Below are 24,452 nucleotides of genomic sequence, written 5' to 3'. Positions count from 1 at the left end.
GCGACTTTCACTAGCAGTAAGATATTAAGTTTAATAAATCATATTTGTATTTTCTACATGAGGAAAATTTGTAAAATTTTTTAAAGTCTCAGTGATTGCGTTACTATAGTGAAGTTAATCTTTTCTTTTGCAAAGAACGCATGTAACAGTGTGTAACTTATAAGGCTCATACATGTTGTTAAAATGCGCTCTGAAGCAAAGCGTGAGGTGTCGCTATAACTGCGAATCAAAAGGGTATTGTGTTCTGCAAAAAAACTAAACTGAAGATAGACTTTCAGGTAGGCTATAAGGTGGAACGAAAAATAAGTCACGAAGACTATTTCTTCAACTCGAATAGCGTATCACGTATAGGCCTGTGTATATGCATTATGCACTTCGCTATAACTGTATATAATATGGTATTACATGAATGATAAACATAAGCAAGTAAATAAGTTGATCGGAATACATCTAACATATACATTATTATGAATGGAATTAATTGTCCTATTATTGTTCTCTTCTCCGCCATGTTGTTCTTTTTAATAACTCTCAAAGTTTACTTTTGATAAATGACCGGTCACAACATGTATAAGAATTACACAAAATTTTATCAATAAGAACTATGATAACGGTTCAGACGTCATTCAGGTGATAATTAAGGCGCTCTTTAATTGAGACAGAACCTAAGTTATCTTATTTAAAGTTTAATGTTGCTTAGATTAATTTCGACGTGCAAAGAACCAAATATCGCAAGGTCAGGTAATAGACATAGTTCTCAGCGTGTGTTCACGTAAAATACCTAAACATTTGTCAACATTTTATTAAAAAAGTGTGTACAGGTTTTACTATAAAACTACAGCAGTAGTAAAGATATAAAAATGCTGGCGATGAAATAAACTATTAAAGCATTTCCATTTAGAATCACTTAAAACTTTATAACTATTAATTTATGATAGTTTTATGTAACAACTCGTTGCATGCTGACAAACTTGAAGGGTAACAATAAAGATGCTCACCAAAATAGCTTAATAGTTTGCACAAGCTTGCCGTTTGCCAGCGTCAAATATTAACAAAATCTCACATGAATTGCCGACACCAAAGCATGGCATTCTTTGTTGGCATTTACAACGTCATTTTACACACATAATTAAAAACGTGTTTTTGTGGTCTACGAATTTTATATACTGTAACTTTGTTAACATGTCCATCCATTCGCTCTGTGTTGTAATTAACTAAGCATATGGTAAGGTTTACAGTATAACTTGCCAGTATAGCTTACTTACTTGCCATAACGAACGCTTTGTTTTTGTGTGTTAAGAAACCTTTGTTGGTTATCAAGTTTGTTTATGGAAGATATTCCATTTACAACTCTTTCTACAATTCTAAGTTCTGTGAATGTCTTGCCTTTCATTTCGTAAAGCTGGAGAAAGGACATGCAACGAACAAACAATTCTGGTAAATCATTTAACCGAGTTAAATATTTATCTAAATTCAACGCGATGTCGCGCAGGCTCAATTTTCATTGACTGGGGCGAGAAAAGCCAAATGTGGATGTCACTCTGAAATACCGCAAAAGACTTTGTTCAAAATTAGCAGGCTGAAATTGAGGATGTCAGAAAATCTGGTTATACCACAATTGCGAAGTGATTTAAACAAAAATGAAAAGTTGGCGATAGCAACGACGAAAAACGAGCCACACGAAACTAATGGCGAAATTTTGGTGATGGAGGAGATTCCTGACAACGTTCATATTAACAATGTTATTGTTGAAAATGTCGCTGTCATCAGCACAGGACCACAGATAGAAATGACGTCATCTACAAATGAAGTTTTTGTAAATACCATTTCCGGTCAAGCAACAGGCGGTAAATTTCAGTACCAGGCAGAACGAGAAACATCTCCTAACAATTTAAAGGCAGATAAAGTGGTTGAGGGGAATTTAAGCAATCATATCAAGGATCAAGATCGAAGTAGATCTGAAGAAAAGGTAAATATGTCCATTTTCCGTTCGTTGGCAGCTCGACAATCTGTTTGGGTTTTAAACCGTTGGTTCTTAAACTGGGTTATACGAGGCCACAAGAAGTTTTATGGAGTAATTCCAAAAAGTTTAATGAAATGTTCAGAAAACATATTGCACTGTAGATTAAAAACTTCGATTACACTAAAATTACCCTAATTAATGCAACACTTATTTCCTTCTTGCGAAATATAACCTAAAATGTGCAGCTATTTTGGAAGATAGCTTATAACGAAATATTACCGGGAGTAATATAGAAATCACACAAATGTCAAATATTTTAGAGTCAGTGTTAAAAAAGTTTTTAAAAAACTGCTTTAAACCTACAGTCACTGTTGTCCAGATGACTGCATACAGGAATTTATAAAATTTAAGTAAAAGTATTTCACTCTGCAAAATTACTCGTCAAGTTTGTTTATGTCATGTTCACCTTGTCTGCAGTAACATAAAGAGCGGATAGATAATTTAGATATAGGCTAATATTGCCACACCATACAAGTGTACGGGACATACCGTTTGAGTTACCTCATTTCTCCAAACCATACAAAGATTTTAATGGTTGAAACCATTCTCTCAATGGGATATTAGCAAAACTGTTACATAATATGTTACATCAGTGCTTCTTAAACTTTTTTGGTTTTGTTCACCCCTAGCATCCATCTCCAGATTTCATTCACCCTTGTCCCATGATATGATAAAACTATCCCGTCTATATATAACAGCACAAAATGACTTAGGTTGTTTTGATTTTTGTTAAGAAAAACTCAAGCTAAGTTTTACCATTGCAAATCTACAATTTATATGAGCACTATGGTTTTGCACTATTGCATCACTTCTGTTTGATCACCTGACGGTTCACCCTTATTCACCTCTTTTGGTTGGTTCACCCCTGCAAAAATTTTATTCACCCTGGGGTGAACCATTCACCTGATTAAGAAACACTGTGTTACATCACCCAAGTCGACTTCCTAATCTAATTCTTTATCCAATTCAACCAAAAAATCTAAATTCAAAATTTGCCTATCTTTTCTTTTAATCTCTTGCTGTTTCAAAGCAATGGTTTGAGACAGCATTCATAGGCAATTATATTTTCGACTTAGCCTAAAAAGTAAAACGCCTATACGGTATTTCTTCATTTATCAGCCCACAAAAATGATGAAAAATAAATATAAGTCGCATGAAGAATTACGGTTGGAATACTGAAGATAAAGCTTTGTATTTCAAAACAAAACACATATTTTACTATAATTGGGCCATGCATGCAATTAGACCAAGACGTGAGGAAATTTATGTTAAAAGATATAGTTGCATATGGCTTTACGGTTATTATTTAACTAATTTTGTTCGATCTGAGTAGTGAAACAGTAAAAGCTCTTTTTCAATGTAAGCCATAGAAAGTAGGCCGAAGTACCAATTGAATAAATACAAGCCTTGGCTTAAATTTGAATAATATATTATATAGTACTGCTTATAGTAATAATTGAAGAATTACGATAAATTTTTCAGCAAGGGTTACTTAGGAATAAATTGGGGGGAAATCCCTTTAAAGAAAACACAATTCAGATGACGTGTGTTCTTGTCTAGTGGTTCACCTTCATCATTTTATCTTATGTTTAATGTAAAGGTTTATACTTTACACAGAATTATGAACTCGCGGCCAGCTATATTGAAGATGCCATGTTCGGTCGGACTTTGGAATACAATACAGACCCTACCTCTCTTGACCATTATAGACGTTACAGCAACCGGTATCTACAGTGGACTACGTTACTCTTCATGTGGTTTTTGCTTATACTTGCCTTGTTTGAAGATCCGGCTGTAGTTCCCCTTCCATATTGGGTAAATTGAACGAAAAAGGTTTTTTATAATCCAGAAAATTTTAATAAATTTTATTGATTTAAAAAAATACATGATTAAATGATAAATTGCATGTAGGCCTACTTAGTCGGGTCGGTAGCCGAGTGGTACGAACAGTAGCCTTGTAATAAATGCAGCTTGTGTTCCGTGTTCGATAGGCTTATATCCGACCTTCTTATCTCATGACTCAATATTTATTTGTTCCTGCTCGTTTCATTTTTAAAAATTAGAGTTCCGAAGAAATTTTTCACAGGAAACAGTTCCAAGGTAATATCTAATAAATGGTTTGTCAATTTATACAGAATATAAACGTTTTAGAATTGTCACTACTGCGCAAAAACTGTTTTCGGAAATTCAAAAAAATGCTGATAACTTTATATTCATTCAGTAAAGTTATCGCTGTAACAGCATTTTGAATGGCTTTAAGGTAGGTTGGAGTGCAGCCACAGAATTTTCCCGGAAAAGTTTTTTGAGTTCTGAAGAATTAGTGTACACGATGCCTACTGTAACCTACTTATTTATAATCAACCTAGCCCACATCCTTCTACAGTAGCATGAAAATTTCTGTGTTATTATTGCATTGCGCGGTAACGTAATTTTGTTAATGTTATCAGCTTGCAATGTTGTAAGAAATTTTATTATGTCATTCCGACATAGATGAAGCATATAGCCTAATGTAGTAATGACACAACTATATGCGCCACAAAGACATATGCTGTATTTGTAGCTCTGAAGAATTCCATACCTCAATTTCCTATCTTCAAAAAACTATGCTACTTCTTCCATGCTCACAGTTTACTTCAGGGTAAAATTATTAGAATATGGCAATGTAACAATGTCTTTCAAAACTTGTACCAACAAAAAATGTACATTGCTTTCCCTAAAAGTGTGCTAATTGGTATCTAATAACATTAATTGTAGCGTTGTTATGAAAATTTGTACCCTTTAATCATGTAAACAACACATGGAAAAACCAAAACTTAACTTTTGCTTTTAAAGACTTGTGCAGAGGTTCTATGATTTCATATTAGCCTTTTTAAATACCACAGTATAGAAAGAAAATTTAGGAAAGCAGTCAAACTATTGCTTATATGGCCTAAGTAGACCAACATTAGTAATCGGGTTATGACCTTGGCTCTATTGATACTTAAACGACTACTCATTACCGATCTCTTTTTTATTGATGATAAAATTTAGTAGCTATTTGTGGTGAGCCAAGAAAAAATTGAAAAAATGTTAAAGTTCATCAAACCTAATGTTAATCAATAGGGCCAAGTTGCTCCATTGACGGCCAGATCTGTGACATCACAGTAAGGTTATTAGTCATCGGGCATGTTCTCTGTGTAAAAAAATCAAAAAAGCAAAATAAAAAATGTGTGACAATCGGAACTTGCACAAAGGCTAGCTTGGTAACCTGGGCTCAAGTAATGAAGAATCATTGCCATGTGCATAGTCGTGCAAAGGCTTTCTTCAGTCTGAGGATAAACAATATCATGCTACGCATACCATACCTGTAATAGTTAGTGTAATAGTAAAAGTAGCTTATACCAAATTAATTAGCAAGATTCATAGTATAGTTTAGACCGCAAAGTTTGCAAAGTAATAAGCTAATGTTGGCTTTTTCTAAGAAAATGTGCAGATAGAAGTAACCAAATATGTGGATGCGGCCAACTTTTGTAAATCAGAAACATAGATAAGGGTTGACAGTATTCAATGTGTGGGCAGTACAAATAAAACGATTTTTGCTCAAAACGTGTGGGTGGGATTAAAATTATCAACAGAAAATTCTTAGCTCCATTGTCTTTTTGTAGTAATGCCAGGCATTCTGACACTTGATTCTTCCAAGCATTTCTTGTGAACCTTACCAAAAAGACCACAAAAAGCTGTAACAAACAAATCATCCAATACAAATACACTCTAACAAACTTTAGTAGAGCAAACACTTTACCCAGTCTGAGGACAAATATTTCAATTGTATACTATGGAAGCATACTAGGCTATTAAAGACATGAATTTGAAAGTATACACATGAATTTGTGACAAAGTTCTTTTACTTGCACAAACTCCAATGCATATTCCGAGGTTTCTTGCGGTGTTTTCAAATCCTGCTTTCTTTTTGTTTCAGGCCACGACGATAATGGAGTTGATATGTCTCGGAGTAATTTTCTTCCGCCTTTCACAACTATATAGATTTGTACCACAGCGCACTATGATCACAGATCCTAAGAACATTGTCATTGCCCTCACAATAATAGTAAGTGTATGAAATTTGTACTATTTTTTCCCAAGCTCTTTTTAATCGCAAAATAACACAAAGTGATTGTAAACATATGTCAATCTTTAGTTCATGCATTACTAGTCACCCAGGATGGATTATCTCAGAGATATCACTTCTGCTGATTCAGCTCAAACTTGCATAACTGCAATTTCATCTCACCATGCCACACGTGATTTAAAAATATGCTGTTGTTTCAAATTGGCTTGGCAGTGCACTAGTCGACAACATGGTTGTTGTAGTACCTTTAAGCAAGATATATTACCAATGCTTGCTTCTGTTTATTGATTCCGTAAACAATAACCCAGTCATAGATCAAAGAAAAACTAAAACAACATTCACACAGATAATATTGCAATTGTAAGGATTAGAGGTACACTGAAATTTGGAAGGCCGAATTAGTCCAGTCAAATTGGGTAAAAATGCCCAACTTAGGTTTTGGCCAAATTCATTTCCAGATTTGACCAAAACCAAATACCAGTATTTAAAAAAATTCTAAAAACCTGCTTGAAAATTACTTCATTGTAGGTAAACTATAACAACAGCAGATATGATTGTTGTTGCTCGTATAACAGAAAATCTAATTGTGTAATTTACATACCTGTCTGTTGTAAGTTACATCTAAGTATACAGTATATTATTTCAACTACATATTTTCATAACTATATAAGCCTTGGTCAAAGGGCATTGTTTTGCTTACTTTTACGATACAAATATTTGTAATACTTGACTATACAATTTGGCTGAAGTAATTTGGTTCTTTTTACCGAAAATTTTGTTTTGGACCAAATCAACAAACACAGTTTGGTACACCCCTAGTAAGGATTGTTGTCAACATAAAGTCATACTAAGGTTTTCTACAGTCTGATTAACTTTTCAACACCAAACTAGGAATGCTTTTTTAAAATAGTAACTATTTTGATTTATAACCCAATAAACTTTGTGTTAATCACAATTTGTTCTGAAATTAAATGTGACCTCAGGTGTGCAGTTGTCAGGAAATCCAGACTAGGTGCTGACAATTGTTGACAGCTATGTAATGAAGAACAAATGTTGATGCCAGCAAAAAAGCAAAAATACTGTATATTTTGCTTGTCAACAGGTAACACTAATTGATATGGTTGTATATATCGGAATAGTTGAAAGTGGTGTGAAAGGAGCAATCCGTGTGTCCAGAGTATTACGTCCATTGTTTTTTATAAACATGAATGAAAGCAAACAGGTTAGCTATAATCTATATTTCATAACATTAATTATAACCACTAGCACATAGAAAAAGTCAGGTAAATTTTCAAAGTAAATAAAACTACCTTTTTAGTTGGAAATTTTATTTCATTCTAATGTCATTCTTTTTTCATTATACCTTTTTTGTTTCGTGAAATTATTTCATGTTGTGAGTGTCATAAACAATTTTTAGTAATCTATTGTCTGGTTAATGTTTGTGTTGTATTTTTAGGTGCGAAGAGCATTTCGAAATATACGCAATACCGTTCCAGAAATACTTAATGTACTCGTACTCTTCATGTTCAGCATCGCAGTTTTCACGCTATTAGCATTTAAACTTTTTCAATATCGCGGTCTTTATTATCGTGATGACGTTAGTCAAAAATACTTTGTCGATTACTGGGATTCATTTTTTGATCTTTATGTTTTAGTGACAACAGCAAACAGTCCAGATGTAATGTAAGCATTTTGTTTATACACTGTTTATATATTCATGAATATACCACTAGTCACTTTTTATGGCTAAAACCTATGCTGGAAATAACCACAATAAACAAGTAAAAATCTGTTTTTTGGAAAAATGGATATAAAATTGACATTGTTATTTGCTTTGCAAGCGTTTAATGAAATATTTTTTAGGATGCCAGCATATGATTCAAGTGAATGGTTTGCCTTATTTTTCATTGCCTACATCATTATCAACACCTACATCTTCATGAATTTGTTCTTAGCTGTTATTTATAATAATTACCGTGCCCATCTAAAGGTAAGTTTAACACATTGTTGTTTGCAAATATTACCAAACCAACTGCGCAAATAAAACAAGAACCAAATAACGATAAAGATTTTTGACATAATAAATTGTATTGCCTGAAACCATATGCCTAACCTGTTGGTGTTTCACTCATCTTTTTTAAGACTTTTTTGGTAGATAAGATCATGTTTTCACACTTCCAAGCCATACACTGTTGTTTTTTTAGTACAGCAGTTTTTTAGCAACATTTCTTTTAGTCAAGCGCGCTTGTTAATCAAGCAAATGTGGTATATTTGCATTTGTGTTCTTCCGTATTTAACTTTGATGAATCTGGTTTAAATTGTTTGTGAGATTAATGGGTTCCACAACAAATAAAACAGATATAACTTACTACATGTTACAATGCTATAGATAGCCATTTTATTAAATTCTAAAGCACATAGCGAATGAGCCATAATAGTATGTGTGAATATATAAAGTTGGTAATTTAACTTTGAATTTTTTAAGTTGTAATAATTATTAGTATGTGTTGAAAATAGACTGAAATTCGAGCAGCTGTTTTTTGGAAAAGAAAAAAGCTTGAGGAAGCTTTTGAACTTTTGGCTGATCATTTTCCAGATCAAAATGCGACTGTCACTGAAAAGACGTGGTTTCAAGTGATGAAAAAATTAACCAATCCTCCAACCTATCGCAAGGTGAAATTTCACATAGTATCATAACTTCATGGTATCAGAGTATTTATTCTGAAAATAAGAGAAGTCTCCTTATCATTTAAACTCAGTAATAGTTCTTATGATTAAATCCCCAGTTACTGAGCATTTGTTTTCCATGTTTCCACATATGTTTGGTGTGTTGTTAAGTTCAAAAAATGTAAAAATGTTACAGGTAAATTTGTTTTGGGAAGTGCTGCAAGCATATGGAAAAGAGGATAAAAATGAAGAAAACATCGATGAAACTGACAAAGTAAATGGCATCGGAAAAGATCAATTCCTACAAGTTGCAAATCTGTTAAATGTTAATCTTGTTGAGGATTCTTCTACTGTGAACATCTTCTACATTTATGCGCGTGATGTTTACATGTCTCGACCGAGCAGGTTTATCAGAACTTGCGTCAGTCACAGGTATAATGTCCGACTTATCCATGCATTTAACAGCACGAAATATGAGAAGGTAAAGTCAGCCGTAAAGCCAAAATAAAACAACCAATAGTTATTGCACATTATTTGATCGCTTATGTTTACAGCCAAGTATTTACTGAGAAACAAAACAGAGATTCTAATTTTGTCAGGAATATAATTCCATTGCATTCATAGAATTTCAGTATGAACTTTTGAAATGAGTGAAATAAATTATCATTTCATAGGTACCGCCCACTATCAATAAGTTTTTAACTACATTATAAATTCGTTTTTGGTATTACATTAAAAAATTTCCAAATATTGCTATCTGTTGCTAGATTCTTCGTATATTTTTTTGATCTCATGATCATAGCAAATGCAGTATGTATTGGAATGGATTGGGAAAGTACAGAATGGTTTTTCTTGAGTATTTTTATACTCGAAATTTTGCTGAAAATGTTCACTTTAGGTCCAAAGGAGTATTTCAGTTTTTCAAGGCTATGGAACTGGTAATTATACATTATAAATGTTATTTAGTTTTGAAACTATTCCTGTTAAATTGGTGATTTAGTTATTTTCATATTGGTGAATGTAAACGGGTTGAAGATATTACAATTGATTACGAAAAACTATTCCAAGCCTGGAGATGCTTAATTAGCTGTTTAAGGTGCCTATATTGTTTTCGAGTAATTATGCGTTTTCAAATCGTCATAAATAAGATGTACAGCAAAGTTTTACTCATAATCCTTGATTGATAGGTTTGATTTTTTAATCATCATGTCAGCTTTTATTGCAACAATTGTTGAAGCAAGTCTGGATGAATGTAAGTCTTGTTGTCATAAAACTTAGTTGAAGTAGTACTTTGAAGATTTTGTATAACATCTAAATCGCTTTATTAAAATACTACCACGTACATACAGTTTATTGAAGCAAAGAATTTTTGTTCATAGTTTTGCAAGCGATAGCTTTTGTAATTCATGTTTACATAAAATTTTAGTAGGACTGTGCTTTTGAATTGTTTCAGTAAACACATTTCCACGAGAAGTCCTTGATTTCATAATGGTGCTGAGATGCTTACGACTTGTCAGAATAGTGGGAAATGTCAAACGTTTTCAGACCATTTTAATGACGGTTCTAAACATTGCACCATCACTTGTTACATATGGCATTGTTCTACTGGTAAGTTTATATTCTTATTTGCTTGTATGTACTAGTTCATCTTCGTTAAAATATAACATTAAATAAAATATGCCGCTTAAATCTAAAATAAAATTCTGTAGAAGAACAAAATATTGAACACGTGAAATTTTGTGTCTTTTTCTCTGGATTGTAAAGCATAGAAAATCAATATTTTGTGATTTATAGATGATCTATTATGCTTTTGCCATTGTTGCAATGGAATGTTTTGGTGGATTAATTTCCGGAACAGGTTATGAAAATACAAACTGTGGAAATCCCAAACTTGAGGGTTCAGAATTTATAAGAGTGGGTTACTGCAATAACAATTTCAATGACATCCTTCACTCTCTGGTCACCCTGGTGGAACTAACTGTCGTGAACCAGTGGCACAATATCCTTTCATTTTAAAAAGTGTATTGTTTAACAGTCTGTTATCATCAACAATACTAAATTAAGGCTTTTACTTCCTTAATACTGTGAACTTATCACTCTTGGCTATGTCTTAGTCACAAGTAAGGCCGCAAGAATCTTCTTCATCTTTTTCCATTTAATAGTGGTCATCTTGATCATGAAGTAAGTACTTCAGTTAAATTATTAACACAAAAAATACAAAAAACAACATGGAGAAACGTTCCTTCAATTGCAAGACTGCTATCATAATAAAGTGTCTTATAGAAAACAATATGGCTTTGTATTCTTAGCATTATTGTCGCATTCGTGCTGGAGGCTTTTATCTTGGAATATTCACTCTCAAGATCACATATAGAAATAAGAGTGGAAAAAGTTCTTGAACAACTGGGACTGATGGCACAAACGTACGTAACATGTAGTAATATCACTTATTGCTATATCTGTTAAATTCAGCCGAGATTATGTGTCAAAATGTCATAACCTGTGAACTTCACTTTCAGAAACATGACAAGCGTAGATCACGATCGAACACAGCTGGTAATTGATCAAGAAAATGATGACAATCGTGAATATTCTGGAAGTCATGATGCACGTTACAGAGATGGTCCAAGACATACATTTAGAATCAATAAGGGTAAAACAGTTATGTCTCTTGTTACTATAATTTCAGAGAACCTTCATGCTATATTGAGTGTTTATACAATTGAACTTAATAGATGAAAAAACATTAACTATTTGCAAATGTAATTACTCTCACTTCTAATACAATGACACCATCATCATATCATTCCACCATATCACCTAATTTAATATAATTTTAATTGCAAAAATGTGAATGTAGGAACTCAGGCAATCAATTTTCCATTATTCTGGATTAAAACTACTTCCACCACAGGTCACAAGAATGTTGAGGTTCTACTGCAGAGGATGTTCGAGGGAGAATTAGAAGTCGAGGCAGTTTCAGGATCATCTTCCCAACCACAAACAGTAACCCTGGACGATGTGACAGGTACGAGTGTCACAGTCTGACGACGGGAATTTCTTAACTAGACTTTGTGCAACGGTTGGAATCAACAGCAGAGACACATATCAATGTTACAGGCTTAATAGCCATTGTTTCAAAGATGTTGGTCTTGCTCCTGTTTTTATATCAAGAAGGGATTGAACAAGACTTAATTTCATCAAAGCAACAAGTGCTTGTTCTCTGTTTACAGTCTTATTCTAATGTTTTTGATTTTATTCTCTTTAAAATTTAAATAGATAAATATGGGTGCCTTTCTTGTCTTATATGCAATTTGTAAAAATGTGCAATACTGTCTTCTGTAAACCTCATTCTAAACATGAAACATTTTATTGAAATGAAGAGTTTTAAATTGGGTTTGTGCAATTATATTACATTACAAAATACCAAATTGTATTGAATGCACAAATGCTTGTAAAGATTATCGTCAATGTCAACGTAATATCCAAACATTCTGGTGATGCATGGAATACCATAGCTTCTATACAAAAGATACTGTTGGAAGCCATGAAATACTGCATTCAGTAACTTTTTGTGCCAGAACTAGGCAATATTCATTGTTTGACCGACATTATTTGTATTCGTGTATATGACAACTAAGTTACTATTACTTGACGTTCTTTTGTATAATATTTTTCAGAAAATCACCTCAACTTTTACTATGACTTTAATATCCAGGAATAATACTAATTTTCGTAGAAAACCAAGTTACTACACGGCATTCTGACCTAAATTTGATAACTCTGTGTTTTCCACTACACTGTGTGAATAAGAGACCACACTTAAAAGCATTCCTTAATCACTGTTTAATGAAATGCAGCACCACATTACCTCTGGAGCAAAAGTAGCATGGTAATTAACAATGTATACACAAACCAGTGTCTTGGAAAAAGTGCATTTATAATGATATGCAAACAATTCCTATAGAGCAGAATTGTTTGATATTGAAATAGGTAAAACAAGTGACTTTAAGAGAAATCGTTTAAAATATGTCTTAGTTGAGCCCATACAAACGATACAGTCATTAAACTTTATGTATAAACTAAAAAAAGTTGTCTTTTACAACCCTTAACGATTTTTGTCCTGAAGTAAAATGTAAATCTATGAAAATGATATCACGAGAATAAATACAGAATATGAAATTGTTAACAACCTTTAATCATATTAAACGCCAGAATAAAGCGAGAAAAAATAAACATACAATAAAAATATTGGATAAATTAGAAGAGCTTTCTTTTCCTTGTAGGATTCGTTTACTATTAATGATGCAGCACTGTAAGAAGCCCAGAATATGCCCAATACCTAAACAAAATAATTTAATATATATAGCAAATAATTTCTGCTGATTTTAAGTAACAAAACTTTATTATGGTGATCAATTCCATTTCTCATTTTTGATAACTGAGCTTTTCATGTACATTTAGTGTTTAACGTTCATAAAACGTTTTATTTTTTGTAAACATATACCACTATTGTGCCTATATTCTGCTGCATATGATCATCAGGTTACATATCTCTGATCTATGTTGATAGCTACAACAAGCTTTGAGTGAACAACACAAAGTCATTCAGAAATTTCACATTATTTTTAAGTTACACACCTGTCGGCTGCCTTAGCTGTTACATGTATAATGAACTATTGATTATCTTATCCACTATTGCTAATTGTTAATGTACTTAATACAGCCCATAGTGTTGATCAGCACTGAGAATAATAGCGTTAGGTCACAAGTATTTGCAAAAGTCAGCAAAGGGAATTTCGGAGTGTTTCTTGGTGAGAAATTTGCGTCTTGTACAACAAAAATATTATCTCTATAGACTCTTTATATGCACTAACAAAATGTACCCGTTACACAGATATTACCACTATTTGTGGCAGTTTTCTTAAAGAATTTAATTTATTCTTACTCTTATTAGGAAAGCCATCACTTCTACGCTTCCAACGAGCATCAACAAAGCTGCTGTAATAATTAGTGGGAGTAGAGAGTATCCAATTATTCCAAGGCATTGGGAGTAACCGACATCACCCCCCAATACACGAGCAAGGAGAAATATCAAAAGTGAGCCAAATAACCACATTGTCAAGATCCATGACACAACCTAGATTATTTATTTGAAGGGTTGAATCTATGGTTCAAAAATTTGAAAAATACATACAACACATATCATATAAGAAGAAAATTCTTTAAGCTGTAAGCTTCTTGCTTTTAAAACCTCTGAGTGCGATGTAAAATATCATGGAGAAAGTTTTATGAAAATATACCAAGAAAACTATTGCCAACAATCCAACATATCAAAAGTATAAAAGATATACAGAGGTTATAATCAAAGTAATTATGTCTTCTCTTACCCGAAACTGTCCATATAAAGAGACCATAGAGAATATCAAAACAACTGCAAGTGGGCCCCAGAAATCAGGATTCTCTCGAACAATGTGACGACTTTGTCCAAATGATGGCAAAGGAAGTAATACACATCTAAAAATATTACTTTATAAGAGTAAACTCCAACACAATAACTACAAGGTTTGAGTAAGCGACATAAAGTGTACATTAAAATAAAATTGGTAACCAACATTAGCAAAAGAATCACATAAGACATTTATACAATTAAATAATTCTTGATACCTTATCTTGTAATAAATATCTTTCAAGTCAATGTCAAGTTCTTCAAGCAAAGGCTTCTCTGGTTCATCCTCATCGGTATCATCAGTTTCAAGTAGCCAACCATAGCCTAAAGCAGAAAAGTTCTAAGCACATTCGTTTAGGCTGCAAATAGGAAGGCAGTATGAGTAACCATTATGGTTGTTTTTATTTAGGTCATGTTTAAGAAGTTCAAGTTAAATAAACTAATCGCATTCTGTATCAACCAAAACTAAATTTGAAAAAAAATGTTTTGAAAGTTTTAATACTCTGACCACTAGCACCCCGGCACCAAAATTTTCACTTAAAAATCACTAAATTTGGGAATTTCCTTAGGCCAAAACTGTTGAAACATTAGATTCACAAAGCTGTGAGAAATTTAAACTATTTTTTGTTTTCTATCCTTGTAAATATGAACATATAAATATGATATCAGTGAACATCTTCAAGTGCATTGTTCTGTTGTATTTACCGTATTTTACGGACCATAAAGCGCACCCGATTATAAGGCGCACTGTCAATAAATTTATGCACTGTCACGATCAATTTATGAGGAAAAAAAAGGATTTAAATTGCGCCTTACGCACCGCACCGCGCACCTTGTTACGTAATAAATGTAAGCAAGTCACAATAGTACAACGAGCAAAAGAAAAAATGAGCCTAGTGAATATCACAGTTGCTAGTTGCTTTTACCGTAGTATCGTATAGTATAATAATAGTATCGGTACTGGTTTTGAGTGTAGGCAATAAAGCACTACTTGATCCATACATTAGGCGCACCGGCTTATAAGGCGCACGATCAATTTATGAGGAAAAAAAAGGATTTAAATTGCGCCTTATGGTCCGTAAAATACGGTAGTTATAAAAGCCAGATAGTACTTCAGAAAATTGGCACACTTTATAGCCGGTACACCAGATTTTGGATGATGTAAATATGAACAACCATAGTAACTATTCTTTCAACAGGTCAAACAAATATCTTGGTATAGTAACAAGTATTTTCAACACGGCAATGCTAAATTATTGACATTTGCATGCACCTTAGTTATCACCTTTGCCATGCAGGTGTAAAAACACAATATAACCAACATTAAAGATGTAACACTGATTTATTTCAAGCATACAAGGTCAGCCAATGAATAACTTAAATAAACCAAGTCGGCAGTCAGTAACCAAAAAATAACAGAACAAAGGTTGATATGGTTAATCAACTAATTGTATTATACTGTAACATTCAAATAAATCGTAATAAAGACAAAGTACCTATCAAATTTGTTAAAAAAGAAAAGCTGTAAATTATACAACCTTGAAACCAAACTAAGTCATATAACTACCACCGTTTAAATAAACCTGAATCAAGCAGCAATTCAAGCCCTGAAAATATACATTGCACAGATATAAAAAAATGTATGCGTAGGCTAAGTCCAAAACTACACCACATTCTTACATTTAAATAATATACATTTAAACCAAGTGACACGTAAAAGTTAATTTTTGGGGACTTCGTCTTAAATAAGGCAAAAATGGATATTTGAAACCATAATGGTGACCCAATTACAGAACCATGACTTCAATAAAATCAACTACATAAATAGATGAAATAAATCTGATTGGTGATAAAAACAAAATACAATAATTAAGTGGGCAACAAAAACAGACAACTGAAACTTTGTAAATTAATTATCAATATAATGGTTAAGCGACAAGTTAAATGTTATTTAGGTTTTGTGAAGAAATACTGACTTCATAAAAAAATTCAAGATTTCACATGACATTGACAAGCAAAATTTAATCCAAAAGTATGGACAATTGTGTTGTGAACATAGATCATACATACCTCTCCGTTTTAAAACATTGCCAAAATTTCCATCTTCAATGGGTGTTTGGGAAACTCCAGGTGCTGTTTCAATATTTCCTGAGAAAGATTGACCCATTAGGTTGAGAGCAACTTCACCAGTCGAAGTCGACATTGTGTCATATTTGAGGTTGCTTGTAGCTGAAATGGCACATCACATTTTATTTCCTATTGCATGTCAACTACAGTAAAATCCGCTTAATATGATCACGGATAATTAAATCTGACCACCCACTTTATATGACCATTTTAGTCTGGTCCCAAATTTTGCCATATAAAATTCTCCATTTACTATGACCAGTCTTCTGATATTAAGACCTATTTTACTATCTTTTTCAGGATTTTTTTACCATTTTTTCTTGTCAATAACTCAACTTGACAGTGACAATTGTGTCATGCATATTCTCAATTCACCTACTTCCGTTCACTTTTATGTTGCTGTTTAATGTTAATGAAATAAATGATGAATTTGATGTTTTATGTCATCTTGTACCTAACCGTATCGATCCTGGTGTGGTTAAACGGTATTGTAGGAGTTTCGGTTTTTGTGGCCATTCAAATATTATGACCAAAATGCTCTGGTCCCAATGTGGTCATAATAAGCAGAGTCTACTGTATAAAGCATATAACCAAATGATTAATGTTCTGATATTTATGCTTAACAAGTTAGTAAAAATTAAGACTTTATGAGCTAGTAAAAATAACAATAACAAAAAATTACTGGTATTAACATGTTTCTATAGCTTACCAGTAGCATCAAATGCATACAGTATGTCTTAAGCATATTACCAGATACAGCAGAGACTTACTAGATGAAGCTTGAGATGGTACAAAGCTAAATTCTGACGAAGTGGAAGTTGGACTGTTTAAGTAATGGTCTTTTTCAGTCATAGTTGTCAATTACCCTAGTCACTAGCAATTAATTTAAAATCAAACCCGTCTGGGTAATTTTGCACTAAGTGCTCTGTGTATGCTATGTGCTCTTCAAGCTGGAAAGCAGGGCAATTTTTGACGAGATCTTAGGGGTGCAGGACGGCCAAAATTGGGGTGGCTGGCTGCGGAAGAGCTAAAATCGAGGTGCATCAAGTGCAAAATGGTGTACTAGGTGCATTTTGCAGTCAACAATGAACACTGTAGCCTAAACACAAAGCCTGTAGGCCTTCTTTTTTGCTGGTAAAAAGGAGACATGCAGGTGCAGGTGCAGACATGCAGTACAGTCTTAAAACATCTTGCGGGTGCAGTTGCCATTCTTTCCACTATGGGTGCTCTATGTGCATTAGTTTGTATGTACACAATGTTACCAGGCTAGCAGCATTGCCATTTGCTGTTTGACAGTGTATATGATGCTTTACAAATTTTTTAATTATTTAATGTGATATAACCATTTCAGTAAAAGAAACAGTTTGCTTGAACATTATGTAATATTTTTTATGCTTACTTTTCAAGTTTTAAAGTAGACTAAAACTTGTTGTTCTAGTCTACTAGTTTAGGAAGTGACAAATTCATCTAAAGTGAGCTTTGAGGCTAGGCAGCGCAATAGAGTAACGCAACTACTTCAGTTGTTTTGTTTTCTATATTATTGTGAAAAAAATTGGAAAAAGGTAAAATTAAACTGAAAAAAAACACACATCAAGTACCCTATAATGAAATGTGGGGCTTTGTGTAGAAGTGCACAATCACAGGATGCATTTGTATACTAGACTCAAGTTACTTAAATTGTAATGTCATCTGGTTGTAAACTTCTGCACTAGACACGAAATCTGCCGCATACCAGGTAATAAGTAAGTGGTCAAATAACGTAACTTGATGCTGCTGCACATTAAAGCACTTAGCGAAGAATGAGCACATAGTTCAAATAGGCCACAAGCTGAACAAGCATAAGTGCAAAAATTACATGTTGATCACATAACACACCCATAGTGCACAAGTTCGAGAAATCCGTTACTAAACGACATTAAATTACTTTGGAGCTTGATGGCAGATAAGACGTAGGCCTGACATTCACTGATCGGTGAATGCGTGTGACATTGCTGACACTTCACCATGTTTACCAGATCGTTAACTGTTCACCATGATTAAAGACCATAATGACGTAATAAAGTCACAGCCTACATCTCTTTACTCAGCTTGAAATTTCATTAATCCCACTTCATTTCTGTTGACTCCAGAACCCTACCAAGTGTTGCCATCATATTAAGAAAAGCGCTAAAATGTCTGCTTCAACACAAACAATACTGTTGAAACCAATAGTTTTATTTTCGCCTAAAGTGGCAGTTTTCAACCCACTGTCACTAAATACATAAATCAAAAAAATAAATGTGCTTAACATTTCTGACAAGCACTAGTTTAAATTTAGAGCAAAAACTGCTAAATTGGCAAAATTACCTTATTAAAGTTGATATATTGCATAGCCCCGACAAAACTAAATTGGCAACACGACATAGGAGATGACAATCGCCACATAAAGACGGTGTATGTTTAATACATTTTCAAAGATTTGCCATTATACCTCACTAATTAAACTAGAACCTAAATTAAAAAAGGGATTTTTTAGAAAATATTAAAAAACTAAATGAAAACAAGATTGTGTAGAAAATTAAATATTAAAATCTGAAGAGTTTTGTTTTAAAACTGAGTAGTTGCATAACGGGTGCTTTCCCTTCCAGGCAACATGGCAGACAAGCTTTTGAGTTAGTATTTTAGAGTAGAAAAGTAGTAGGTAGAAAACATTTAAATTGGCAATCATGTTTCGTAAGGAGTTGCGAAACTTTCTTTTGCAAATTTCAGGAAAGCAAAAGTTGGACTTGTGCACGATCGCTTTTGCTTCTATCAAAAGGCAACCTTTTTCATCTTCTCTCGTCATGTTGAAGAAGAAACAAAAGTTTTATAATCGCTACATCGAAGAATATAAACCACGCATTGATTACAGTTTTGTTGATCCATTGTTAGAAAAAACAGAATCAAAATGGCTTACGGATGTGGAAGAAGATGAACCTGATTATAAAAATACTATAATAAGGTATGTTCTTCAGGCATTTAATATTATTTTTGAAAAGTTAGGATGATAAACCATGGACAAAGTAGTGTATATTATGTAACAATGTGCATTTGGGTCTTTGGGAAATGTGACGTTCATCTTGCAGAGAAGCAAGACGAAGAAGAAATATTTATGAATGGAAAAAGATGGGGAAATCCATGGAAAATAAATCATACAAACGCACCTTTACAACTGAGCAAATGGCCCATGTCAGATTTCTTCACGAGGAAAATCCTGAATTATGGACACAGTCCCATTTAGCAATGTCTTTTAATGTTGAGCCGGAGGTGTTTATCAAACCCAGTTTTATGTTTACTTGAAATGTTTTTCTAAAACAGAAATATTTTCCCATGTAAAATGTAAACACATTTTTAGGTGATTCGAAGAATATTAAAGAGCAAATTTGTACCGAAACCAAATGTTGCAGAATTCCAAAATCAAACAGTGATGGAAAAATCTGTTAAAAAGCTTTTACCAGGACAAGCTGAGGGTGATGTCAAGTCTTATTTAGCTACTATCAGTGCTGACATGACTTCGGACTCAACAGTAGATGACAAAATCATTAACGAAATAAGATGTAACCCTTGGTTTAAATCATTTGATAAAAGTAAGGATCAAGATTATCTAGAAATTGAACTGATTGAAGAGGAAGATGATGCCATTGAACTTCTCACCGATGAAGAACATGAAGATGAACACTTTTGTGAACTTTATGATGATCCTGAAGAACTTGAAGATGACTCAGATGAATATAGTGATTGTGAAGAATTAAGTGACAATGTTTCTGTAGATGACAATGACACTTATGAAGTAAATAGCAATTCTGAAACAGATGACAGTATAGAATCGCAAGATGACAACCTTACCATAACTTCTAATGACAATATACACTTTTATGACAATGATGGGAGATTTGTATATAAAATACCCTAACTTACATAATGCACTAATTAAAAAAGACATGTGAAAATGTTAAAGAGCAACCAGGTGAAAGCAAGCAAGCAGTGTGTTAAATTGCATCTTGTGGATACCTTTTCATTTACAATTACATTAAACTAGTTTGCTGCTGCTGTACGCAACTCAGGTATACATGCAGTATTTCAATAGAATATTTCATATTACAAAATTGGATTACGATTGAAAAGTATCTATGTTGGAGTTGTGACTAGTGCTTTGCTGTTTGGGAAATTGCAAAAATCCACTCTAATATTCATTGTATTTGTTACTTCGCTACAAAACTAGATAGTCCTATAGGAATGATAAATTGACATACAAATGTAGAATTAATGCTGATGCATTTTAGCATGACACCAACTCTGACACAATAAAGCCTTGTAAAGGTTTATTTTCTTGTTTGTTTTATTAGAGTGAAATTACTGAAAATGCAATAATTCAAAAAATGCCACATGGATCTTCCTGAAATGTTGCAAGTAATTTTAATATTTCTTTGGCTATTACCTGATACGATCACAAATCTCCAGTTATTGCAATAGTCCGCCAAACTCAAGACTACAATTTAAGCTAAAAAATCAAGATTTACCCATTCCCAACTGCATTTCAAGTTAACCCAAACATGTGACCTGGAAGTTTTGATGTACCACTTGGTAGGGTAGTCCTTTCACTGAAAAACAACACCATCCATGTTGTCCTCTGATTGGTCTAACATTGGACTTTTTTCGGCCATTACGTACAAATCTAACAAAATCATGGAAATCGCATAATTCAAGGGTTGTCAACTCTTTAACTACAGTATAGTGAGATCCTGAAGTTTATCGCTCGTTTTCCTGTGTAAGTAATAATAATCAATGGATGCTGGTGTTCAGAAATATATTTCATACAAACGTGGAACAAACATACACAGCTTTCCACACACATCATGGACTAAACATGCACGCCAGTTCTTATGGGCTTTAACTGCATTCAACGAGTATTGACGATGTCGTCGATTTTCATGATGCTTCTAACGGTTTCAGTTGCCAGCTCAATCGCACTCGTAGATACCAAGAGTGGTTGAAGAACATTCTCAGCAGCCATGTCGGATATTCCTCCTTTGCGAACATTTATACCAGTTCCACTTTCTCCGTTGGCATGACGATTGCGAAGCTCTGTCACAGTGGTGATAGGGTTTAGCCCAGCATTTTCAGCCAGTGTGTATGGCACAACTTCAAGGGCCTCAGCATACGCCTGGAAGCAACAGTTGAAATGGTTAAGTTTGTATGAGAATGGAATTATGTACACATTAATTATCTACAGAAAAAATTCCAATAAAAATGTAAAAATTTCTACCTGGAAACAATAGGCTTCCATTCCACTTAGTGTATGTGCAAGTCTAGCCAGTTGAACAGCAAGTTCAGTTTCAGGAGCTCCACCTCCAGCAATGATCGCTCGTTTTTTGACCAGACATCGAATGACACAAAGAGCATCATGGAGCGAGCGGTCAGCTTCATGTAAGACAAGTTTGTTTGAACCCCTGACCAAAATTGACACTGTTTTGTTTCCAGTGTTGCAGCCAGTAACCTGAAGATTTAAAAGAAATTCTTTAATTGCCTAATTTGTCAAATAGACAATACTGTATAACTAATTAACTATGTTACCAGTAGCTTCATTTCTGACCACTTTATAGTTATTCATTAAACATTCTGGCTATATCTAACCATTTGGCCAACTCGCCTGCACTAATTAAAAAACAGTTTTCTGATTGTTTTGGTTTGTACAGATTGTTTCTTATAACAAAAATGAAGCTGGTGACATTTTTTAACATAGCCTATAAGTTACAAGTTGTCAAAAAATAAGACAATTTGCTGGTTTCTTTTAGAGATAACATTTCATATTAGTCTGTTGATTTTCCTATTTACAATGCTTAATAACCACGGTAATTAGGCAGATCAATAAACCTCATTTATACATACATTCCAGTTAAAAAAGAAAGGCAGCACCAACTTCACTGCCAACATCCATACATTTTAAAGCACTTTGCTTATTTTGTAACCAATCTTGAACATTATCAACTTATCACCAACTAACATCATCAATAAAAATCTACTGATCACTATAACTAACTCAAACCTCAATCCACTACAAAAAGGCAATTTTGATTAACTTTATGTGTTTTCTCCCAACTAACCCATTTCTTTACTAGAAGCAACGCAACCTCAAATACTCACAAGAGACATGTATATTAAAAATTGTTGCACTGTGTAAATTAGACCTACCTTGACAACTCTACCGGTTCCCAAATTTATCTCTTCAACAAGTTCAGCAGTTGCCAGCATCTCTGGGTTGAAATGGTCAATGCTAGCTATAGGTTTGCATCCAGTGCTCTTGCAAACAAATTCAATGTCCTCACGCTCAATGTCCTTCACGACCAAGATTTTCATCTTGTTAAGAAAGTGAAGAGCAAGATCACTTAGTGCATCACGCAAAATCGACTTCTGAATCAGCAACACATTACAGCCTGCCTTCTTTATTTGCTTCACCAGATTAAGGGTGTATTGCCTTTCCTCCCTCAAAACGCGATCCATCTGAGTGTAATCGGACAGAACAACCTGATTTTCCATGTCAGTTTTTGGTGGAGATAAGCAAAACTGGATGAGACCAATTTTGGCTTTCTCCACTTTTCTTAGTCCCCCTCCTGGACCGGTCACCGTCTTCTGCGTCAAGACAAGGCCTTCAATGAGCTCAGTGTCCTCCACAGTGCCACCAAGTTTTGGAATAACACGAATATCTCTAAGATCAACATTGTTTTGGTTTTCTGGATCAATCACCTGAAAAATGGTTTTCAAAATACATTTTTAATATTTATACATAAAAATTGAATATTTACCATGTACTATGTAACTACTGTGTAATTGTAGGAGCCTATACAATGAATTCAACACATCCATAGCTTAAAAGCACCTTCAAAACTGCATCAACAGACATTGGCGCTAATATGCCAGAATATTGAGAAACAACTTTGGAATTCAGAGAAGTACTTGCACTCTTCAATAAGGTGGCACGATCGGATAACTCAATAGGTTTTGAGATGGATGTGAGAATTTCCACTGACTTAGAAGCACAATCTTGGAAAGAATCAGAAATGGTAGTGGGATGAATACCTCTTCTAAGCAACTTAGACGCAGCATTAAGAAGACTTCCTGCAATCACTACGACTGATGTTGTGCCATCACCAGCTTCAACGTCCTGAGCTTTGGAGAGTTCCACCAGCATCCTTGCAGCAGGATGCAAGACCTTCATTTGCTTCAAAATAGTTGCCCCGTCATTGGTAATCGTTACATCACCTTTTTCATCTTGAATCATTTTGTCCATGCCTTTTGGACCCAAACTTGTCCTAACAGAGTCAGCAACAGCTTTGGCAGCTTGAATATTACTTTCACGAATTTGAATCGGCTTTTCCTTATCTTTGAATTGACCTGCTCCTTTTCTTTGGGATGAGAGCTTGGCAGGAGTAGCAATTTTGATTGGAGCCATTCCTAATAGTAACTAACAAAACTTCAAATAGGAAGTACTTAAGTAACACTATAAAAACAACAGAAAAAGATTATATTTTGAAACACAATCACAATTTTGATAAGAGCATAGCAACTTGCAATATAATGATAAAATACAACCTTATTATTGAAAGTGTTCTCACTGTATTATGTGCTAGTGCCCTTTCCTAGTATGCCAACAATTAAACAAATACATGCAGTTGCGAAAAATTACTGGTAGTGATGCCAAACAGCTTATCACACCACAATGATGTGAATAGATGTGCCAGAGCACAAGCTGCAAGTCAAAGTAATCAGCAGAAATTCTCAGTTACTGAAACATATTTGGGTTTAGTGGCCGTGCCAGCCTTTCATCGTTACAGCACCACAGCATAGCTAACATATTTCACATTTTAAGCCCTCCAGGTCTTGCCACTTCTAGTTTGTTGATTGTGTGTGAGCATGAACCTGTACAGGATAGAAAACTAAAGACAGAAGAAAGTTATAAAATTTATAATCGCCAAACTACTCTCGACATATTCATTTCCATGTTTTTTATCTAATAGTCTATGCAGTAACTTCAGGTCTCCGTCGTTACAACTCTATTTACA

General features: G+C 33.8%; 4 protein-coding genes across 5 annotated transcripts; 2 read left to right on the top strand and 2 right to left on the bottom strand.

The window, feature by feature from the left end:
• The first annotated feature begins 1,522 nt into the window (after positions 1–1,522).
• Positions 1,523–12,531, top strand: LOC143447331 (two pore channel protein 2-like). Its single transcript, XM_076947380.1, has 16 exons — positions 1,523–1,969; positions 3,641–3,838; positions 5,982–6,110; positions 7,234–7,353; positions 7,588–7,814; positions 7,995–8,121; positions 8,649–8,804; positions 8,995–9,230; positions 9,566–9,736; positions 9,986–10,050; positions 10,252–10,406; positions 10,593–10,797; positions 10,889–10,979; positions 11,108–11,221; positions 11,318–11,451; positions 11,713–12,531. Exons 1-16 carry the CDS (start codon positions 1,592–1,594, stop codon positions 11,844–11,846), a joined length of 2,640 nt encoding a protein of 879 aa, XP_076803495.1. The 5' UTR covers positions 1,523–1,591; the 3' UTR covers positions 11,847–12,531.
• Positions 12,532–12,629: 98 nt separating this feature from the next.
• Positions 12,630–18,529, bottom strand: LOC143447334 (protein YIPF4-like). Of its 2 annotated transcripts, XM_076947384.1 has the most exons (7): positions 17,145–18,529; positions 16,318–16,476; positions 15,831–15,854; positions 14,466–14,571; positions 14,189–14,315; positions 13,747–13,938; positions 12,630–13,140 (listed from the first exon to the last, which is right to left on the bottom strand). In XM_076947384.1, the coding sequence occupies exons 1-7, from the start codon at positions 17,224–17,226 to the stop codon at positions 13,003–13,005; spliced, it is 828 nt and encodes a 275-aa protein (XP_076803499.1). In that variant the 5' UTR covers positions 17,227–18,529; the 3' UTR covers positions 12,630–13,002. The 2 variants fall into 2 exon arrangements, with proteins under 2 accessions (XP_076803499.1, XP_076803500.1); XM_076947385.1 differs by lacking the exon at positions 15,831–15,854 and having other exon boundaries at positions 17,145–18,523.
• A 493-nt stretch (positions 18,530–19,022) lies between these two features.
• Positions 19,023–20,585, top strand: LOC143447333 (uncharacterized). Its single transcript, XM_076947382.1, has 3 exons — positions 19,023–19,354; positions 19,479–19,659; positions 19,748–20,585. Exons 1-3 carry the CDS (start codon positions 19,080–19,082, stop codon positions 20,303–20,305), a joined length of 1,014 nt encoding a protein of 337 aa, XP_076803497.1. The 5' UTR covers positions 19,023–19,079; the 3' UTR covers positions 20,306–20,585.
• A 597-nt stretch (positions 20,586–21,182) lies between these two features.
• On the bottom strand, positions 21,183–23,908 carry LOC143447332 (T-complex protein 1 subunit delta-like). Its single transcript, XM_076947381.1, has 4 exons — positions 23,270–23,908; positions 22,585–23,136; positions 21,659–21,889; positions 21,183–21,556 (listed from the first exon to the last, which is right to left on the bottom strand). Exons 1-4 carry the CDS (start codon positions 23,840–23,842, stop codon positions 21,293–21,295), a joined length of 1,620 nt encoding a protein of 539 aa, XP_076803496.1. The 5' UTR covers positions 23,843–23,908; the 3' UTR covers positions 21,183–21,292.
• Positions 23,909–24,452: the final 544 nt, after the last annotated feature.

This window comes from Clavelina lepadiformis, chromosome 2 (assembly GCF_947623445.1).
Source record: "Clavelina lepadiformis chromosome 2, kaClaLepa1.1, whole genome shotgun sequence".
Taxonomy (NCBI): domain Eukaryota; kingdom Metazoa; phylum Chordata; class Ascidiacea; order Aplousobranchia; family Clavelinidae; genus Clavelina; species Clavelina lepadiformis.
The sequence above is the reverse complement of the archived record's forward strand: the minus strand, read 5'-3'. Positions and strand labels throughout refer to the sequence as shown.

Excerpts from the sequence above, each read along its gene's own strand:
- LOC143447331 (XM_076947380.1), top strand. The coding sequence starts at position 1,592 with ATGTCAGAAAATCTGGTTATACCACAATTGCGAAGTGATTTAAACAAA. Across the intron at positions 9,231-9,565 it reads AGAACTTGCGTCAGTCACAG|ATTCTTCGTATATTTTTTTG; the intron begins GTATAATGTCCG and ends ATCTGTTGCTAG. Across the intron at positions 11,222-11,317 it reads CTGGGACTGATGGCACAAAC|AAACATGACAAGCGTAGATC; the intron begins GTACGTAACATG and ends CTTCACTTTCAG.
- LOC143447334 (XM_076947384.1), bottom strand. The coding sequence starts at position 17,226 with ATGACTGAAAAAGACCATTACTTAAACAGTCCAACTTCCACTTCGTCA. Across the intron at positions 16,477-17,144 it reads ACCATCTCAAGCTTCATCTA|CTACAAGCAACCTCAAATAT; the intron begins GTAAGTCTCTGC and ends GTGCCATTTCAG. Across the intron at positions 14,316-14,465 it reads GATATTTATTACAAGATAAG|ATGTGTATTACTTCCTTTGC; the intron begins GTATCAAGAATT and ends TAATATTTTTAG.
- LOC143447333 (XM_076947382.1), top strand. The coding sequence starts at position 19,080 with ATGTTTCGTAAGGAGTTGCGAAACTTTCTTTTGCAAATTTCAGGAAAG. Across the intron at positions 19,355-19,478 it reads TATAAAAATACTATAATAAG|AGAAGCAAGACGAAGAAGAA; the intron begins GTATGTTCTTCA and ends TTCATCTTGCAG. Across the intron at positions 19,660-19,747 it reads CTTTTAATGTTGAGCCGGAG|GTGATTCGAAGAATATTAAA; the intron begins GTGTTTATCAAA and ends ACACATTTTTAG.
- LOC143447332 (XM_076947381.1), bottom strand. The coding sequence starts at position 23,842 with ATGGCTCCAATCAAAATTGCTACTCCTGCCAAGCTCTCATCCCAAAGA. Across the intron at positions 23,137-23,269 it reads CTGTTGATGCAGTTTTGAAG|GTGATTGATCCAGAAAACCA; the intron begins GTGCTTTTAAGC and ends ACCATTTTTCAG. Across the intron at positions 21,557-21,658 it reads TGGAAGCCTATTGTTTCCAG|GCGTATGCTGAGGCCCTTGA; the intron begins GTAGAAATTTTT and ends TGTTGCTTCCAG.